This window comes from Oreochromis niloticus, linkage group LG19, assembly GCF_001858045.2.
Source record: "Oreochromis niloticus isolate F11D_XX linkage group LG19, O_niloticus_UMD_NMBU, whole genome shotgun sequence".
Lineage (NCBI taxonomy): Eukaryota > Metazoa > Chordata > Actinopteri > Cichliformes > Cichlidae > Oreochromis > Oreochromis niloticus.
Window position 1 is genome coordinate 10,828,568 of NC_031983.2, and position 15,522 is coordinate 10,844,089.

General features: G+C 40.6%; 2 protein-coding genes across 5 annotated transcripts in view; one reads left to right on the forward strand and one right to left on the reverse strand.

Annotated features, from left to right (window-relative positions):
• Positions 1-2,158: 2,158 nt before the first annotated feature.
• Positions 2,159-5,313, forward strand: ngb (neuroglobin). The gene is made up of 4 exons (XM_025900989.1): positions 2,159-2,300; positions 2,692-2,800; positions 2,908-3,027; positions 3,133-5,313. Exons 1-4 carry the CDS (start codon positions 2,203-2,205, stop codon positions 3,283-3,285), a joined length of 480 nt encoding a protein of 159 aa, XP_025756774.1. The 5' UTR covers positions 2,159-2,202; the 3' UTR covers positions 3,286-5,313.
• Positions 5,314-10,380: 5,067 nt separating this feature from the next.
• The window catches only part of tmem63c (transmembrane protein 63C), a 37,693-nt gene continuing 32,551 nt past the window's right edge, over positions 10,381-15,522 (reverse strand). For all 4 annotated transcript variants that reach the window (XM_019349191.2, XM_013276246.3, XM_019349193.2 and 1 more), the window contains exon 23: positions 10,381-15,518. In XM_019349191.2, coding sequence (XP_019204736.1) covers positions 15,288-15,518 — 231 coding nt within the window. In that variant the 3' untranslated portion in view covers positions 10,381-15,287. The remainder of the gene's footprint in view (positions 15,519-15,522) is intronic.

Consider the following 15,522-nt stretch of genomic DNA (forward strand, 5'->3'; position numbering starts at 1 on the left):
TAGTAAATTCACACTAGAAAATATTAAAAATCACTAAGTGGTATCGCCGTCATTGAATGCATGGTTTAAAACGTAACACTTAGATAGGAGTTACATAGTCTATGCAGCTAGCTAGCTGTCTTCAGATTTAAATATATTTTTGCATAACTGCAGTAAAGATATACCATGGCAACGGGGCTCGTGACCTCTAAAATACTACACAGTGCTTTTATCTTAGCAACGTTGCCTCCACATTAGTCATGGAATCGTAATAAGTTTTCAAGATTTGCATCTGATTAATTTGCTTTCTAACCTCTATCTAATTCAGACCCAGGAACTGCCAAACAAGTCCAGGCCCTTTTGAACTCCTTATATGGTCAAGTTCCTGGGCCAGTGTGAAAGAAGGGGAGTTTTGTCTGATGTTTGAAGGATGCATTGATTTAACACAATTAAAGAACAGGTAAATTTTCTAAATGTATCTTTATTTATTTTCCCACTGCTAACTTATTCACATTTCTTTAAATGCTAGATTGAGCACTTGTATAAATGAATGTAACAGTTAATTAGTCTTTAATTGTTATTTCCTTAAGTGGGAGGAGCTACTGCCTATATAGGCGCAAGAGCCCCGTGCAAAATCATTTCTCAGCGGTTTGATTTAGTTTTGGATCATCATCTTTAAGGTGGGGCTATTTTTCATTTTGTTTTCTATTAAATGTCTTTATCTTCAGTTTGACTGACCAGTCTGCACTATAAATACGGCGCAAAAATCCACTGCTGTGAAGAAAAAATGGGGAATAAAAAGAGACCAGACTGTGGAGCTGTCGGCAAGCCCGTTGTTTGTGCCTCTGCCGCTCAGCCCTCCCTCACAAATACAGAGAAGGAGAAAAATCCAAAATGTTGTCACATAATATGTAATAAATAACAATCAGACAGTCGCTTCTTTGAAATCTCAAATATCACAGGATCAAGCTTCAAGGGCTACATCCTGTCAGGTTGTCATGGGAACCATGTATCCCTCCTCACTCTGCCACTGTAGTCCATTTAGGAAAAAGCTGCGCACCTCTGATTCCCCGATGCAAAGCTCAAAGCAAAACAAATTGCTTTCAACCTGTTAGATAATATCTGAGCGGGAACCTGCATCGGTGAAACGCGATGGAGCAGACGGCTGTGACATCTATTTAAACAAACTGCAGCCTCGGAGATGTGTGGAGGCTGAGAAGGAAACAAACACATCCCATTTAAATTAATGAGAGGCTGCACGCTTGGCCGCTGAATGTTATGATCGCGCTGTTTAAGGAGTGGCTCTGCTCAGCAGATGAACAATATAATTTCACCGAGGTGGTGCGTGCAGGTCTCTTATTACTCCAGCCGCTGTGCAGTATTAAAATTCCCACATATTTCATTTTCAAATGCATGTGCTGCAAATTTAGGCAGATGGGGACACATCCCAAAATGGATAATGTGGGCCTTAAATGGATTTTACCTGCTTTACCCAGCAATTGCACTGCGCAGCATTTTTGCTGTTGCTGTTTTCTTGCTTATTTTCACTTGATTACAACTTAAAAATCCAGTGGCTAATTTTTTTGGGTTAAACGCAGTGCATGTTATGTGTGCAAGCAGCATCTCTGCATGTCTCAGTCCTCGGTTCACCTGCAGGAGGAGCTGTGTCTCGCTGCAGCTTATCTGGAGCAGCAGAGAGATATCCCTCTTTTTCTCCTTCAGCGGCGTGAATAATATCCCCAGAGCTGGAGAGAGAGCATATCAAGAGGCAAACAGGAAGGGGAGAGAGAGAGATAGAAGCCTGTGTGACAGATAAGATTGTGGCACAACTTGTCTTCCTGACTGCACCGTGAGCTGGGGAAAGAGAGGAACAAGTGCACCAGAGTGTCAGGCAAGGCTGCTGCCTGCACACATAAACACTCACAGACACACACACACACAGAAAAAGACAGACCCCACAGCACAGAAGCACCAGAAGGAGTTCAGAGGAAGACTGACCTCAAAAAGGTACAGTATGCCTCGAGCTGAGCTGAGCGTTTCTCCTGCACCAGTGTCCCCACCTTTACACTATATTAGCAAATTGCTCACCTGATGCTCAACTTTGTTTTGCAGGTGGATTGGCAGAAGTTTTGTCTGTGCATTCCCTCGGATGCTATGGCCGTCCTCCAACTGATCGTCTAGAGGAGTTGAAGAACTTGTCTTGTGATTGCAGCCTGAGGTAGCATGGAGGAGCTGTCGACGAAAGACAAGGAGCTGATACGAGGCAGCTGGGAGAGCCTGGGCAAGAACAAAGTTCCTCATGGTGTCGTCATGTTCTCCAGGTAATCTTCTACCATGATCAGCACGACACAAAAGGAGGCTGTTGTTTAATTCTTTGTGCTGGAAGAAAAGATCAAATATAAAAGCACTCAGAGCATAAGTGATAGGACTGTGTATTGTTGTTACCTAATAGCAGCAGTGTAAATAAATGTAGCACAGGTGTATATCCTTTCCTGCACACTTTCCACATGCACCACGGACCGGAGGCTTGACTTGTTGCTTGGCGACAGACTGCAATAATCCTGCAATTTACTCTGAGACAGCTGCTGCTAAATCAGACAGGGGAGATGTGTGGATGTTTGCTTTGTAGATTGATTTTTATCCCTCTGTGAATATTTGAGGCTACGCCATGTGTGTACACCTATAGAATAGCGTTGTATTTGTCTGTGGTAGACTGTTTGAGCTGGACCCTGCGCTCCTCAATCTTTTCCACTACGGTACAAACTGCGATTCCACACAGGACCGCCTCGCCAGCCCCGAGTTTCTGGAACATGTCACCAAGGTGAGCTCTGTTCACCGCATTAACCAGCACAAGCACACAGACACGTTAAAGTTTAGTTTGTGCACAGTTGCGATGGCTCTCTGTTTCTCTTGTGGCCGTGGCCTCAGGTGATGCTTGTGATCGACGCAGCCGTCAGCCACCTGGATGACCTTCACTCCTTGGAGGACTTTCTGCTCAACCTCGGGAAGAAGCATCAGGCAGTGGGAGTCAGAACGCAGTCATTTGCCGTAGGACCAGCATCTTATCGCACAACTCTGCCAAAGCAATTTCACGAGCGAATGAGCCGTGAACACTTTCTCTTTTCTTTTTTTTTTTCCTGTGTGTTTTTGCAGGCGGTGGGTGAGTCCCTTCTCTACATGCTGCAGTGCAGTCTGGGCCCGGCCTACACGGCACCGCTGCGTCAAGCCTGGCTCAACATGTACAGCATTGTGGTAGCAGTGATGAGCCGAGGGTATGCCGAGAATGGCGAAGACAAGGCCGACTGAGGCACCAGTAGTTGTCAAATCATCAAGTTGGTTGCCATGGAATAAGGTTGTGTAACTTGCAGCATTGTGGCTTTAGCTGCTGTACATTTGCTCTGTGAGTGGGGTCGCATAGCGTAGCGAACGTGTGATATAGTTACACATTTTTCAGTCGGACCAGCAAGTCACAGAGCGTGTTTTCTTTGCTGTGGATGTTTAGCTACCAGGCAGTGCTGTTTGTACAGTTTCAGAGTGTGAGTGGACTGTAATCTGAATGCCTCACACTGAGAAGAAACACTCGGGAAACTGTGGAAGGGTTTTATGTATATAATGGCTTTGATATATTTACTCAAATGATAACAGTGACTGTAGTGGTGTTTGTGGTGTATCTTAAAAGAGTTGCACACTTGTGAAACACGAGCTGTTATTATGATTAGACATCACACACTGCTCAAACTGTGATGGTTACTGTGGCCAGCAAGGGCAGCTCTTTATCTAACTGGAACACAGTGATACTTAACAGAACGTGTGGGACAATGCAATGTGATTTTACAGAAGAATATCAAAACTGTGTGTTTTTTTAAATCGATATTACATTTCATGTATTTCGAGTGACTTTGTCGTTTAACTTTTAAGCTGCTAGGATGAAGAAAAAACAGTTTTTTAACATTTTATTCAATAGATTCCTGACAGGAACTGTTTTACTCTCTCTGATAGCTTTCTTTAGTTATCCACGACTGTTAAGGCGTCCAAGTGCACCTTCCTCGACGCGGCGTGCGATGCGCTCCTCAGTCGAGGGTGTGAGTATTTCAGTAAGCTTCTGATGACTGTTAAACTAAACTTTAACTAAAAGACTGTTATATGACTTTAGGAGACTGAAAGTAAATTGGCATCTTGGAGGACTTGTAACATCTTTGTTCCTTGGCTATCAGTTTCCAGTTAATCTTAGTGTAAAGTAGTAATGGTGTATTGTAGTTGCTTAACTTATTAATGCTTATTAACTGCGACGATGTGGGTACAAATGTACTATTACCTCAGCTTTACAGGTGACGGGGATCAGTGGCCTGTGTTTCTCCAACTTAAGAGGTTCTGTGAGGACGTGAAGGAAATAAATATTTGTTTTGACTTCAGAAACCAAACAAACTTAAGTGATGGCAATTTTACATTTAAATTATTGACACAAAACAGATGATACAGAGAAACTGTGCTTGACTGTATGTATGTGTGTAGTATTTATGCTGCCATAACGCTGTATGTATCATCAGTTATTTACATCTATAGCCAAGTAACTTAGCAACAGTGTGCCAAGTATAACATAATAACACCACACAACTGTAAATCCAAGCTGCTGATATGTGTTTTTCCTCGCTTCAGTTTATATTTACAAAGTTTATTTTTATATTCTGAATTGTATGTGCAGTGAAAGAGCATTGATTTTTTTTCTTGTCATATACAATATGACCTTCAGATACATTGTACTGTGTAGATTTCGGATAATGAACCCAATACAAGAAAACAATGTGGCAAATCTGTTACTTTTAATCAGGTTTCAGTTCAAAGAATAGCAGATATATAACAGCTATATTAAAAAAGATGTGTAGTTATTATAGAAGAGTATAAGAACAGGGCTTTTTTATTAATATTATGTGTTTAGTCTGTACTTTCCAGGCTGCAGGTGTAATGTTTGTACCCTGGTTATGTAGGTGCTGTGTTTATTGTCTTTCTTTTCTTAGTCTCAGTACGCAGCCCTATGCAGGTTGTTGTTCTTCGTGTTTTTAATTACCCGACAGTAAGTATTTTCAGCTGGCACAGCTGGCGTCTTTTTAACATTCAGATGTGTATATATTGGCTGTCTCACTGTCTACCTCATCATTATCAGCTGCTACTCAACAGCGATGACTTCACCTAGTTATCCTTCAACCAAAAATGATTATTACAGTTAATACAAGCACACACTCTTTGTAAACTGGATTCCATCTTAAACTTTAAATATGTCATGTGCTTACTTGAGGCTAAATAAAGTGATCTGTGGGTATTTTACTGCTTATTGAAGTCAGTGTGTTTTCCTCCTTGTCTTAAATGTGTTGTCACGGACTGATTACGATCGCAACACAGCGGTCAGATTTTGAAATCAGTCACACAATGCCTGATTTGCTTCCCACTGACAGCCCATCTCTCAGTGTTACATAAGATCCAAGCGTCGAATGGCTCATCGCCCCCCTGGCTTCCGAGACGAGGGCGACTTCAGCCCACTTACTCATGCAACTGCACAATGTCACCTCAAGTATGTTTTCAGAATTTCACAGTTTCCATTGTGTTCTTCACAATTTGGATCAGTTTATCTTTATTTTCCTTTATGCTTTCCTTCAAAAACTGGTAAAACTGCAGATTTTGGATGCGTTTCTGCTTGAATATCAGCTAAAGCCAGAGTGATCAGAGGAGTGGGAGCAGGCAGGAGGGTTATGATGATTTACACACATATCAGCTCATTTCTCTTTTTTCTGTTGTGTCACTGTGAAAGTCGCTGTCTGCTCGGCTGATGGTGGAGCAGCTGACTTGGAACTTACCCGTCTGTCTGCACTGCCAACAATATCCTTACCCTCTCTGCAAGAGTCTGCTGGATTTGTGTCGGCCTCTTGCTCTTGCAATATAAAAACCAAAACTGAACTTCATGCTCTCTCTCATCCCCTGGTAATGCATTGCAACAAATTTCAATAAACTCACATTGACTATATGTTTATTTCCTTTATGGTTTAATCCGGTTCTCTGCTGCTTCAGACTAACCTTGTAGCTTTTTGCTCTGAAGGCTGTCGTCTGGGAAAAAAAAGTCTGCGAGAAAAGACAACATACATATTTTTAGAAAGTCTGCAATGTGTTTTGGAACAAAAAAAGAGGGGGGGGGGTATTCATTGTTGTCATGGCAACTGTAAGGTGATGGTTGTATATATGTGCGTTTGAGCGAGCGCGTGTGTTTGTTTTTGATGAAGGAGGAAAGCGTTGCATTGCTCAATCATTCACTCATCGCAAATCCTACAGTGGAGAGGAGTTGACAGTGACTGTGCATGTGAGCTCGGGCTAATAAGATTTGCTCCGATGGCTCTCTGGGAGACTGCAGCACAAGCCTGCCAAGCAGCCATCACAAGCATGAGAATGAGCTATCTGTCAGCAGCTGCTGAACAGCTACTCCTACTAAGAAGTAGTCTTTGAATTCCCTTTTCTGCCTGTCTAGGGATCAGGCTCATTCCTATGGAAGCTTTAGAGAGATAATCTAAACAGTCAAACCTATAGTGTGACTAGAAAACAGATGGGTACTGTAGTTTCTCAAACAGGATAGTGGATTTATATGGGACTGTTTGTAGATGTTGAACAGTACAACTTGGGTGTACTACATCTTATTTATACAGGATTAATGAACATCAGCAATGGAATTTCCGATGTCTTCTACAATTGGTAGTCCAGAAATATGACAGAGTATATTTTGAAATGGCAACCTCCATGGCTGAAAAACTAAACCAACTGTCACTAATGGTCTTTTGAGTTGCCTCCAAATTCAGTCCCCGCAGATCCACATATTTAATGTTATAGACTGTATATAAAAGATGGACTTGGCCATCAACCATTTGTTTCTAATGGTGAAGTCTCATTTTGAGTCCCCACTGTTAGCATTTTGGCTGGTGCCATGTTGGCTCTTTTTATCCAGAAAAGGCCACATCGGGAAAAAGGGTGGAGTGCTGAGTCGGCAACTGTTGCTGGGAAGTTTGGTTAGCACAATCATCTCTAGGGTTTACAGAGAATGGTCTGACAAAGACAAATATCCAGTGAGCGGCCGGTCCCTGAGCCTTGTTGATGTCAGAGGTCAGACGAGAATGGTCTTACTCCTTTTAGATGATAAGAACCGCTGAACCACTTGTCACAACCAAGATGAATGCACATTTGCAAACCTTGAAGCAGATGGGCAACAGCAGCAGAAGATCACAGTGGGTGCTACTCCTGTTAGCTAAGAACGGCGAAGAGGCTACAATTCACACCAGCTCACCAAAATTGGATAACCGAAGACTGGAAAAGCATTTTCTGGTCTGATGAGTCTTTCTGCTATGACACTTGGTTGCTAGGGTCATAAACAACACGAAAGCATGGATCCATCTTGCCTTGTATCTTCTATATATATCTCTATATTTTCTTGGCATATTTTGGGCCACGTATGTCAACTGAGCATGATTTCCCCGTTAACACCTAGTGTATCATATTTAAGACAAACTGGTGAGTTGAGTTTTTGAGACTTCTGCATTATCAGTGTGATTTTATCCCCCCTTGAAATAGATAAATAAAGAAATAGCAGGTGTAGTAAATATGACACAAATTAAAAGTCTTACAGAAATTCAAATTTAATTAATTTTTTAAAACAAATTTGTCAGATAGTTCAATAAACTCATTTTCAAAACAATTGAATTTTCAGGCCATCATTTAATATTTCGGGCTTTAAAGAGTTAAACCTATCCAAGTATTTTTTCTGACCACGTCCATCCGTTTATGACCACAGTGTGCCCATCTTCAGATGGCTGCTTTCAGCAGGTTAATGCACCATGTCACAAAGCTCAGATCATCTCAAACTGGTTTCATGAAGATGGCCTTGGCATTTACCCGGATCTCAATCCACCTTTGGGGTGTAGTGGAACGGGAGCTTCACATCATGGCTGTGAAAATTTTGTGTGATGTTATTACGTGAAAGGATATATTACCCATTTAGACTATATGAAAGTGTAACCCCATTAGTTTACAAGTGTTTTTGTGAGTTTCTTCTTCTTCTTCATCATCAATGTAGAGCACACCTTAAGTCCTAAATAAATTGCACAATACATTTTTAAATGGAGCAAATATGATACAAATTTAAACATATATATGCAAATTAATATTAATTATTTCTTTAATTTGTCACAACATTTTTTGAAAATTTGAATTCTCTGGCAAATTATTTATTATATAGGGGGTGACCTCTTTTTGTCACATCAAGTCACTTGACATTAATGCTGTAAGATATTTCAAATTTGGTATCAATCCGATACCAAGTAAATACAGGGCCAGTATTGCAGATTCCAATACTGATACTGTTAACCAACAGAGGCAGGGGAGGGCAGTGTGTCATGATTTATGAAATGAATCATCATCAATTTGCAAATTCTGAACACATTCTGAACAAATCACTGTGATTTTTACTTTTTACCACACTTAGTTAACACCTTTCAGCTATTCATGTATTTTGAAACAGGTTTTTTTTTTAGATCTGGAATTTAAATGTACCTGTTTCCAAAGCACTTTGGTTTTGGTTTGGCTTCTGTTGTTTAAATGCGCTATAAATAAAACACAGTTTGCTGTCAACACAAAAACATTCAGACATTTTTCTTAGTGCATATTCAACACAGTTCAGTGGGATACATACTGAACTTAAAGGATAGAAAAAAGTATTGATCCTGTCGTGCTAGTATTGATGACCAATACCGATGTTGGTATCGATCCCATCAATATTTGGATCGATCCGCCCACCTCTACTTCACATTTGTTTGGCTTCCTCAGCTTAGATGTCTGGGTCTGTGAACTGGGCTCCCTTACTGTGTTGGTGTTGTTGCATTATAATGCCAAATCCAAAATGCATGCTCCTACAAAACCAGGTTTGCCAGCAGCAATTTCCGGGCTCCGACACAATCTGTGTATGCCCTGAAACCCTGAGTGATTTGCATCCTTGATGCCAACAAATGTTATGTAAAAGAAATGTATTGTAGACCTCTCCAGCCGTATAAGACTTTCCCTGTTTGAAACATTGCCTCAGTTGGAAAAACAGTCAGCAAAGGGTTTAGTCTGAAAGTAGAGAAAGACACTGATGTGACTGAATGTTGAGCAGCTGGTAACAGGTCCTTGTGGGGGGGGGGGGGGGGGGGGGGGGGGGGATTGTTCTCTCAGTTATTCCAGGGTCAAAGAGTGAAAAAGGTTCACCCTTAAACCAACATGGAAAACAAAAGGTCTCTACGGTGCTATTACATTTGAAACTTAATACTGGACAAAAACCATGTTTAGAAGAAGATTGTGAGAAGAGCTGGAAAGTACAGCCACTAAATCGACATTGTGGTAATTGTGTTTTGCCAAGGGGAACAATGAACGCTCTTATATAAGTCAGTTGGATACTATAATATACTCTAGGGGACTTAAAATACTGACTTTTTGAGCTGCGTTTGTATGTTGACTCAAAGCCATATGGGAGTGACAATATGGTTGCAGCAGGAGGCAGAGACATTTTCTATTCTAAGCATCTGGACAGGGGAAAGCAGATGGCAGACCACAGGCCCAGAGGAATTCACCTTTCACTGAGAATCATGCCATCAGCAGTTGCCACAGGTGACGACGGAAATGTCATCCGTGGCATTTCCTCTCTCTGTCTTCTTTTGTGACTGTGCAATGAAGGAGTATCGTGCACGGTGGAAGTCTGGTATTTTTCCACTCTGCAAACTGTTTCGTACAGAGAAATTCAACCAATCCAGTCAGTGCAAGATGGTTCATACATTTTCATTATTTTGATGGAAAAACATCTTTAATCAGCACAAAAATTTCCACTGTGGTTCGATTATGAAATTTACTCCCATAGCCACACTCTGATGTGGTTTCAGGGCAAGTGAGCTCTCTAGTATGTACAGGTAACTGTCCAAAAAGTCATTTGTGTGAAGACGTTCAGTAAGGGTAGTAAGCCTGGAAATGAGAAGAGACACTGTTATCAGCTGGTAGATTTTAAATGAGTAGCTTAACTTTTTACACAGTTTCCTCCCAAGAATTAGATGGGATACTGGATGTGTCCATTAAAGCTGCCCTTACCTTAGTTTAACAGAATAAGAGCAGATGATATCCACATTATTTTCTAACATAAATAAAAATATTTCCTAAATATCAAATGAACATTTGAAACTAGTGTGCAAAACATGTCTTTGCACATTTCCTAAAGGAATCGTATTCTTATACCAGCGCACTCACAGCGGCTCTTCCATTTTCCACATGAAGTCTGACTCACTGTGTCTGAAAAAGCTTCCATCACAGACCACAGCAGAGAGTAACAAGAAGTTCATGGCACAAGATGAGTGGATTGAGCTGAATTAATTTTAATCTCAGATCACAGCACTTCACTTATAACAGATGAAAACTCATTAGCCTGACAGAGATCAATCTTAAACACAGTCTGCCCCTAAACCTCAGACTTCTTGGAGATATTAACAGCCCACTTTTACAGCAGAATAAAATCTGAAATAATGTACTTATGATACACATATTTTATAAACGAAGAGCAAAAAGCATCGGGCACGTCTGGAAACCCAATAGACCTCGGTTGGCCAAGCTGACTGCATATGAACAGACATGTCCGGATGCAATAAAACTAGTAAAGCATGGGAACGGACAATCCCTCTTTGCATGGCCATTAGAGCTAAGAATACCCTATTAGTTTTTACTTTGTATTTTTCAAAGGAAAGCGCATTTAATGATCTGTGAAACAAGCTTCTGGAAGAGAAAGCCATGGGACATGTTTGCAGTTTGGAGACAGAAATTTTGAGATGCTCTTTGATGTTGTGTTTTTTTAAACTTCATGATCCTCTGCAGTGGCCACTTCATCTGCGCTCTGCTGCTAGCTTTCATCTACTTTATACAGCATAAGCTACTACAATTAGATTCCCTGTAAAATGAGCAAAATACATTTCATTTTATGAAAAAACGTGCCATTAATGTTATATAAAGCATGACTATAAGTATATCATGATACATTCTCTCAGACAGAACAGAAAACCGATTATAACTTACTCTACTTAACAACAAGGAGCTACCTAACCCATAGCAGTCACTGTTAATCAAAGACAAATAAACATTTAGAGAACCCCGTCATACATACTGTATGATCCAAAAATAAAGTAACCGAGGAATAAAAAGGTCTTGATTGAAATCAGTGACAAGGCACAAACAAGTACACAATACAAAATATTGATACAACTACAAGCCACACGCTCATTCTTAACCTCGCAATCAACCATTTTTATGACATTCACTTGCTTTCTTATTCTACAGCTTTTGATCCCATCACTTGGTCTTCAAGAACAGATGAGGTTTGTGCAGTGGTCAGTGATCTGTTCGTCTTTAGGACTTCCTGTCCTACGAGTACGCAGGATGATGTAAGCTTTGAATGAATGGATGACAGCTGAGCCAGTTAATATGTGATATATTCAAAAGCTCTAGATAAAGATAAAGGTAGAGGACCTCGTGTGCAGATTGACTGTTAATATCTTAGTATAATAAGCTCACATTGTATGTTTGTTTTATTCTGAATGAAGGACGCATTGGCTGTTAAAAAAATTGAGTTTTGGGTTTGTTACGATTTGTATCTCTTGGTTGTTTAGTCCATGCAGCATATTTCAGGCCATGCTGGATTGTCACACAATAAGGGCGTTTTTTTTTTTTTCCCAAGGCACAGCAAAAGACATGAGTAAGAAATTAACATTCAGTCACATGAGAAAATCTTTTACCCGCTGTAAAGAGGATTTAAAAGAAAAACAAAAATTAAAAAAAACAACAGATTGACACAAAAACATGAAGTTTAGCACATATGAAATGCATACCTCATTTAGACGATATATAATTAACATGCAGTGACGTGTTACATAGCATATGTCAACTGAAAACAGCATGATAGTGCTTTATTTTACTGTTTGTCTTTGCAACATAACAAAACCTAATTTTAGCAATGAACTATTTGACCAACACCCCCCCAAAAAAAAAACTGGAAAATTTTATAAAAGCGTTTGAGTTTTTTTTGGTAACAATACTTTTTTTCTGCTCATTTTGTTTTTAATTTTCACAACTAAATAAATGCAAATATAATGGCTTTAGTTGTAACACAGAGTGTAGTTAGTATCTCAAACAATTAGCAAAACCGAATAACTTCTTCTGGAGATTTCCATGTTGCTCTCCTGCAGTGACAGAAAACAGACTCCATGGCATATTTGGAAAATGATGTAATTTTAGGATGTGCTTCTATTATACTCCATGTCTTCACAACTTAAAGGAACAGCTTCACATTTTACAAAACACTTTCTTGCCTGCACTTTGATGTATATATTAGTACCATAGCAAGTTAGCTTAACTTAGCAGCAACACACCACAAAGCAAAGTCTCTGGTTTAAAACCAATTTTCTTATGGGCTAAACTAACAGACTGCTAGCTAAGCACAATGTTATACGGTCACGGTAAAAATGAGGTAAATACAACCTTAGATGATCTACAACACATGGCATATTACACTCAATCGTTACTGATTAACAACAGCAAAGCCAAAATGCAGAAGCAGTGTAAGAAAGTACACACTTACTGTTTCCTTAGGAATTAAAAGAGAAAGTAGCAGCCAGGTCTTGCTAATCAAATGCACTTGATTGACTGATTGTCAGTAAGTCTGACCAACTCGGTAAAAGCAGAAATTTTGACAGTTTGCTGGTCTGGAGCATTCAGATGTGTATTAATGCAATGCCAAGGAGGAAAGACATTAGCAATGACTTTAGAGAAAGAACTATTGCTGCCTGTCAATCTTGGAAACGTTAGAAGTTCATTTCCAAGCAATTTAAAGTCCATTATTCTACAGTGAGAAGTGGAAAACATTTAAGACAGTTGCCAATCTTCCCAGAAATGGACATCACAGCAAATTCAACCCAAGGTCAATCAGAGACACTGTAAAAAACGCAAGAGCTACATCTCAGAGTGACCAAGTAGAGCTTCTTTGGAAGTGTTGCCAGGAGAAAGTCTCTTGTTTCTAACAAGAACATGGCAGCACAGCTTAGATTTGCCACATTGCTTCTGAACAAACTGTGAGACCCCTGGAACGATGTCCTTTGAACAGATGAGACTAAAGTGAAGATGTCTGGCCTCAATCCACAGTGAAAACCGACCACCTCAACTAATCGTAATGGAGGGATGAGGATTAGGGTTTGCTTGCAGCTAAAGGGATCTGGGTATGTTAGAGTCACATATGAGGCCATCTGGTCGACAGCTAAAGCGCAACCAAAAATGGTTTGCGCAATAGGCCAATGATCCAATACAAAGCAACAAATCTACAACAGAATGGCTGAAAAAGAAAGGAATCAGTGTTGGCCCAGTCAAAGACCAGACCTCAACCTGAATGAAATGCTGTGCATAAATTAATACCTCAATAAACTGAAACAACTCTGTAAAGAAGAGTGAGCTATTATTTCTCCAGAATAATATGAGAGACTGATGCCATCGCATGGAAAAGGATGACTTCAAGATATTGCTGCTAAATTTGCTTACCTTAGTTTCATGACATGGATTTAGTTTTCCAGAGGACTGCTTCTGCATTTTGGCTTAGATTTTGTTAAATAAATAATGACTTGTTGTAATATGTCTTGTGTTGTTCATCCTAGGTTGTATTTATCCAATTTTGTTACCTTGTAAAGACATAACTTTTTTATTATGTGCTGATAAATAAAACCTCAGAACTGAAAGACATTTAGTTTGTTTTTGCCATGACTCTGTACCCAACCAGTGTATACAAATGTCTCCTTGGGGCCAAGAGATCTAAATTTAATCATCAGAAGGTAAACTATAGGTTTTGTAAGGAAAACCAAGTACCTGCCAATTTTCTGTGTAGACTAATCCAGACGCTACTCTACAGTGCACCTACTGCACATGCATTCTTTAGGTGGACTTGAAAAAAAGTATTATAGAAATAACTACTTACCAGGGTGCCTGTGTGTGTCTACAAGTGAAGACAAGATTCTTGGCATCAACACCCCACAAAGTTACTGGTTCTGCCTGTAGGCTAGCCCTTTCTCCATGTTTCAAGTCCCCAAGTTTCAGTAATGTTACACAAAGACTTAACAATGCTAACAATAAAGTGAGTTTGATGTTTAAAAGTACTTTCCAGTCTATACCCTATATAATGCCCTCAGAGTATCTCGATATGCCTAACAGAAAATTAGTGCACAATCAGTGGTCATTAGCTCCAACCTGTGCTAAGCTAAGCTAACAGGCTACATGCTTTATTTTCTTACCAAGCCGTGGGCAAGAAAAAAGATAAGCAGATTTCCAAAAAGCTCAAGCTATTCCACTTTGACCATATGTACAGTCGAAACATAATTAGGTAAGGTTTTGATTAAGATGAGACATCTCTGCAAATCATTGTACATCCTCCCGCCCCCAACCCAAAGCACAATATCAATGACACCAAAAATACTGTAGCAAAAATATCAACCTTATATTGATAATAGTTACAACAAGCTTCAGGTTGAGTCAAGCTGCTTGCGCCTCCGTTTAGAGCGTACATATATTACAGTACATCTCTGAGTTACATTTGGCCCTCCGTCCGTCTGTCTGCTCTCTCACTGCAGATGGCTTCACAACTAGCTGCCCTCACCCTCAGCCTTGCCGAGCTCCGCTACAGAGGAACCAGATATCACCTATGCCCAAACCCCTCTGTCAGTCTGTCGGGGCAAGCCTGCTCACACCACCCACTCTGATGGGAGCTTTCGCCTCCACTCATTTCCAAGCGGCACAGCATGAATAGAGTGTCACTGACTGAAACCCTAATGCATTTCTATTCCAGTCTGCATTACTTGTAACCTTTTTAATTTGCAAATAAGCCATAGAAGAAGACAGAGTCCGTATCAGCATCTGATCATTTAGCTAAAAGAATCTGTACATTTAGCTTGATGTTATGTTCTGTTGAGCTGTGTCTGATGGGTTCGGCAGATTGTTTAGGCAAATGGCTTTCTTCTGCAACGGTGATGTTTATGAGCATTTAGCTCCTGTATTCTCAGGCTCCGTTACTCTTCAGGCTCTTCAGCCTTTCTAGCAAGCACAGTCTAGTCTCAGAGTCCGAGGCAGCAGCGTAGTTGGAGTCTGAGGTCAGTGGTGAAAACGCAGCATTGCGGCATTTAGTAATCTGTGTTCTTCAGCTGAAGGACACGTAGAAGTCAGTTTTGGGCGGAGATTTGGTGTTACTGGTAGCCCATGGAGCTGTCCATGAGCGTGGTGGAGCAATAGAGGTCTGGTGGGTCTTGGAGCTCAGTCTCACGGGTCTGGGTGTGTTCCCCCTCTCCTTCTTCTTCCTCCGCTGGCCCACGGTTTGAACTCTGAGAACTGGCCAGGGCGCCATAGCTGTGGTGGGCTGGGGAGGGCATCGGAGTCAAAGCCAGCTCTGGCTCCAGCAACACAGATGCCACAAAAAGCTGA

Excerpts from the sequence above, each read along its gene's own strand:
- ngb (XM_025900989.1), top strand. The coding sequence starts at position 2,203 with ATGGAGGAGCTGTCGACGAAAGACAAGGAGCTGATACGAGGCAGCTGG. Across the intron at positions 2,801-2,907 it reads TTCTGGAACATGTCACCAAG|GTGATGCTTGTGATCGACGC; the intron begins GTGAGCTCTGTT and ends CCGTGGCCTCAG. Across the intron at positions 3,028-3,132 it reads TCAGAACGCAGTCATTTGCC|GCGGTGGGTGAGTCCCTTCT; the intron begins GTAGGACCAGCA and ends GTGTTTTTGCAG.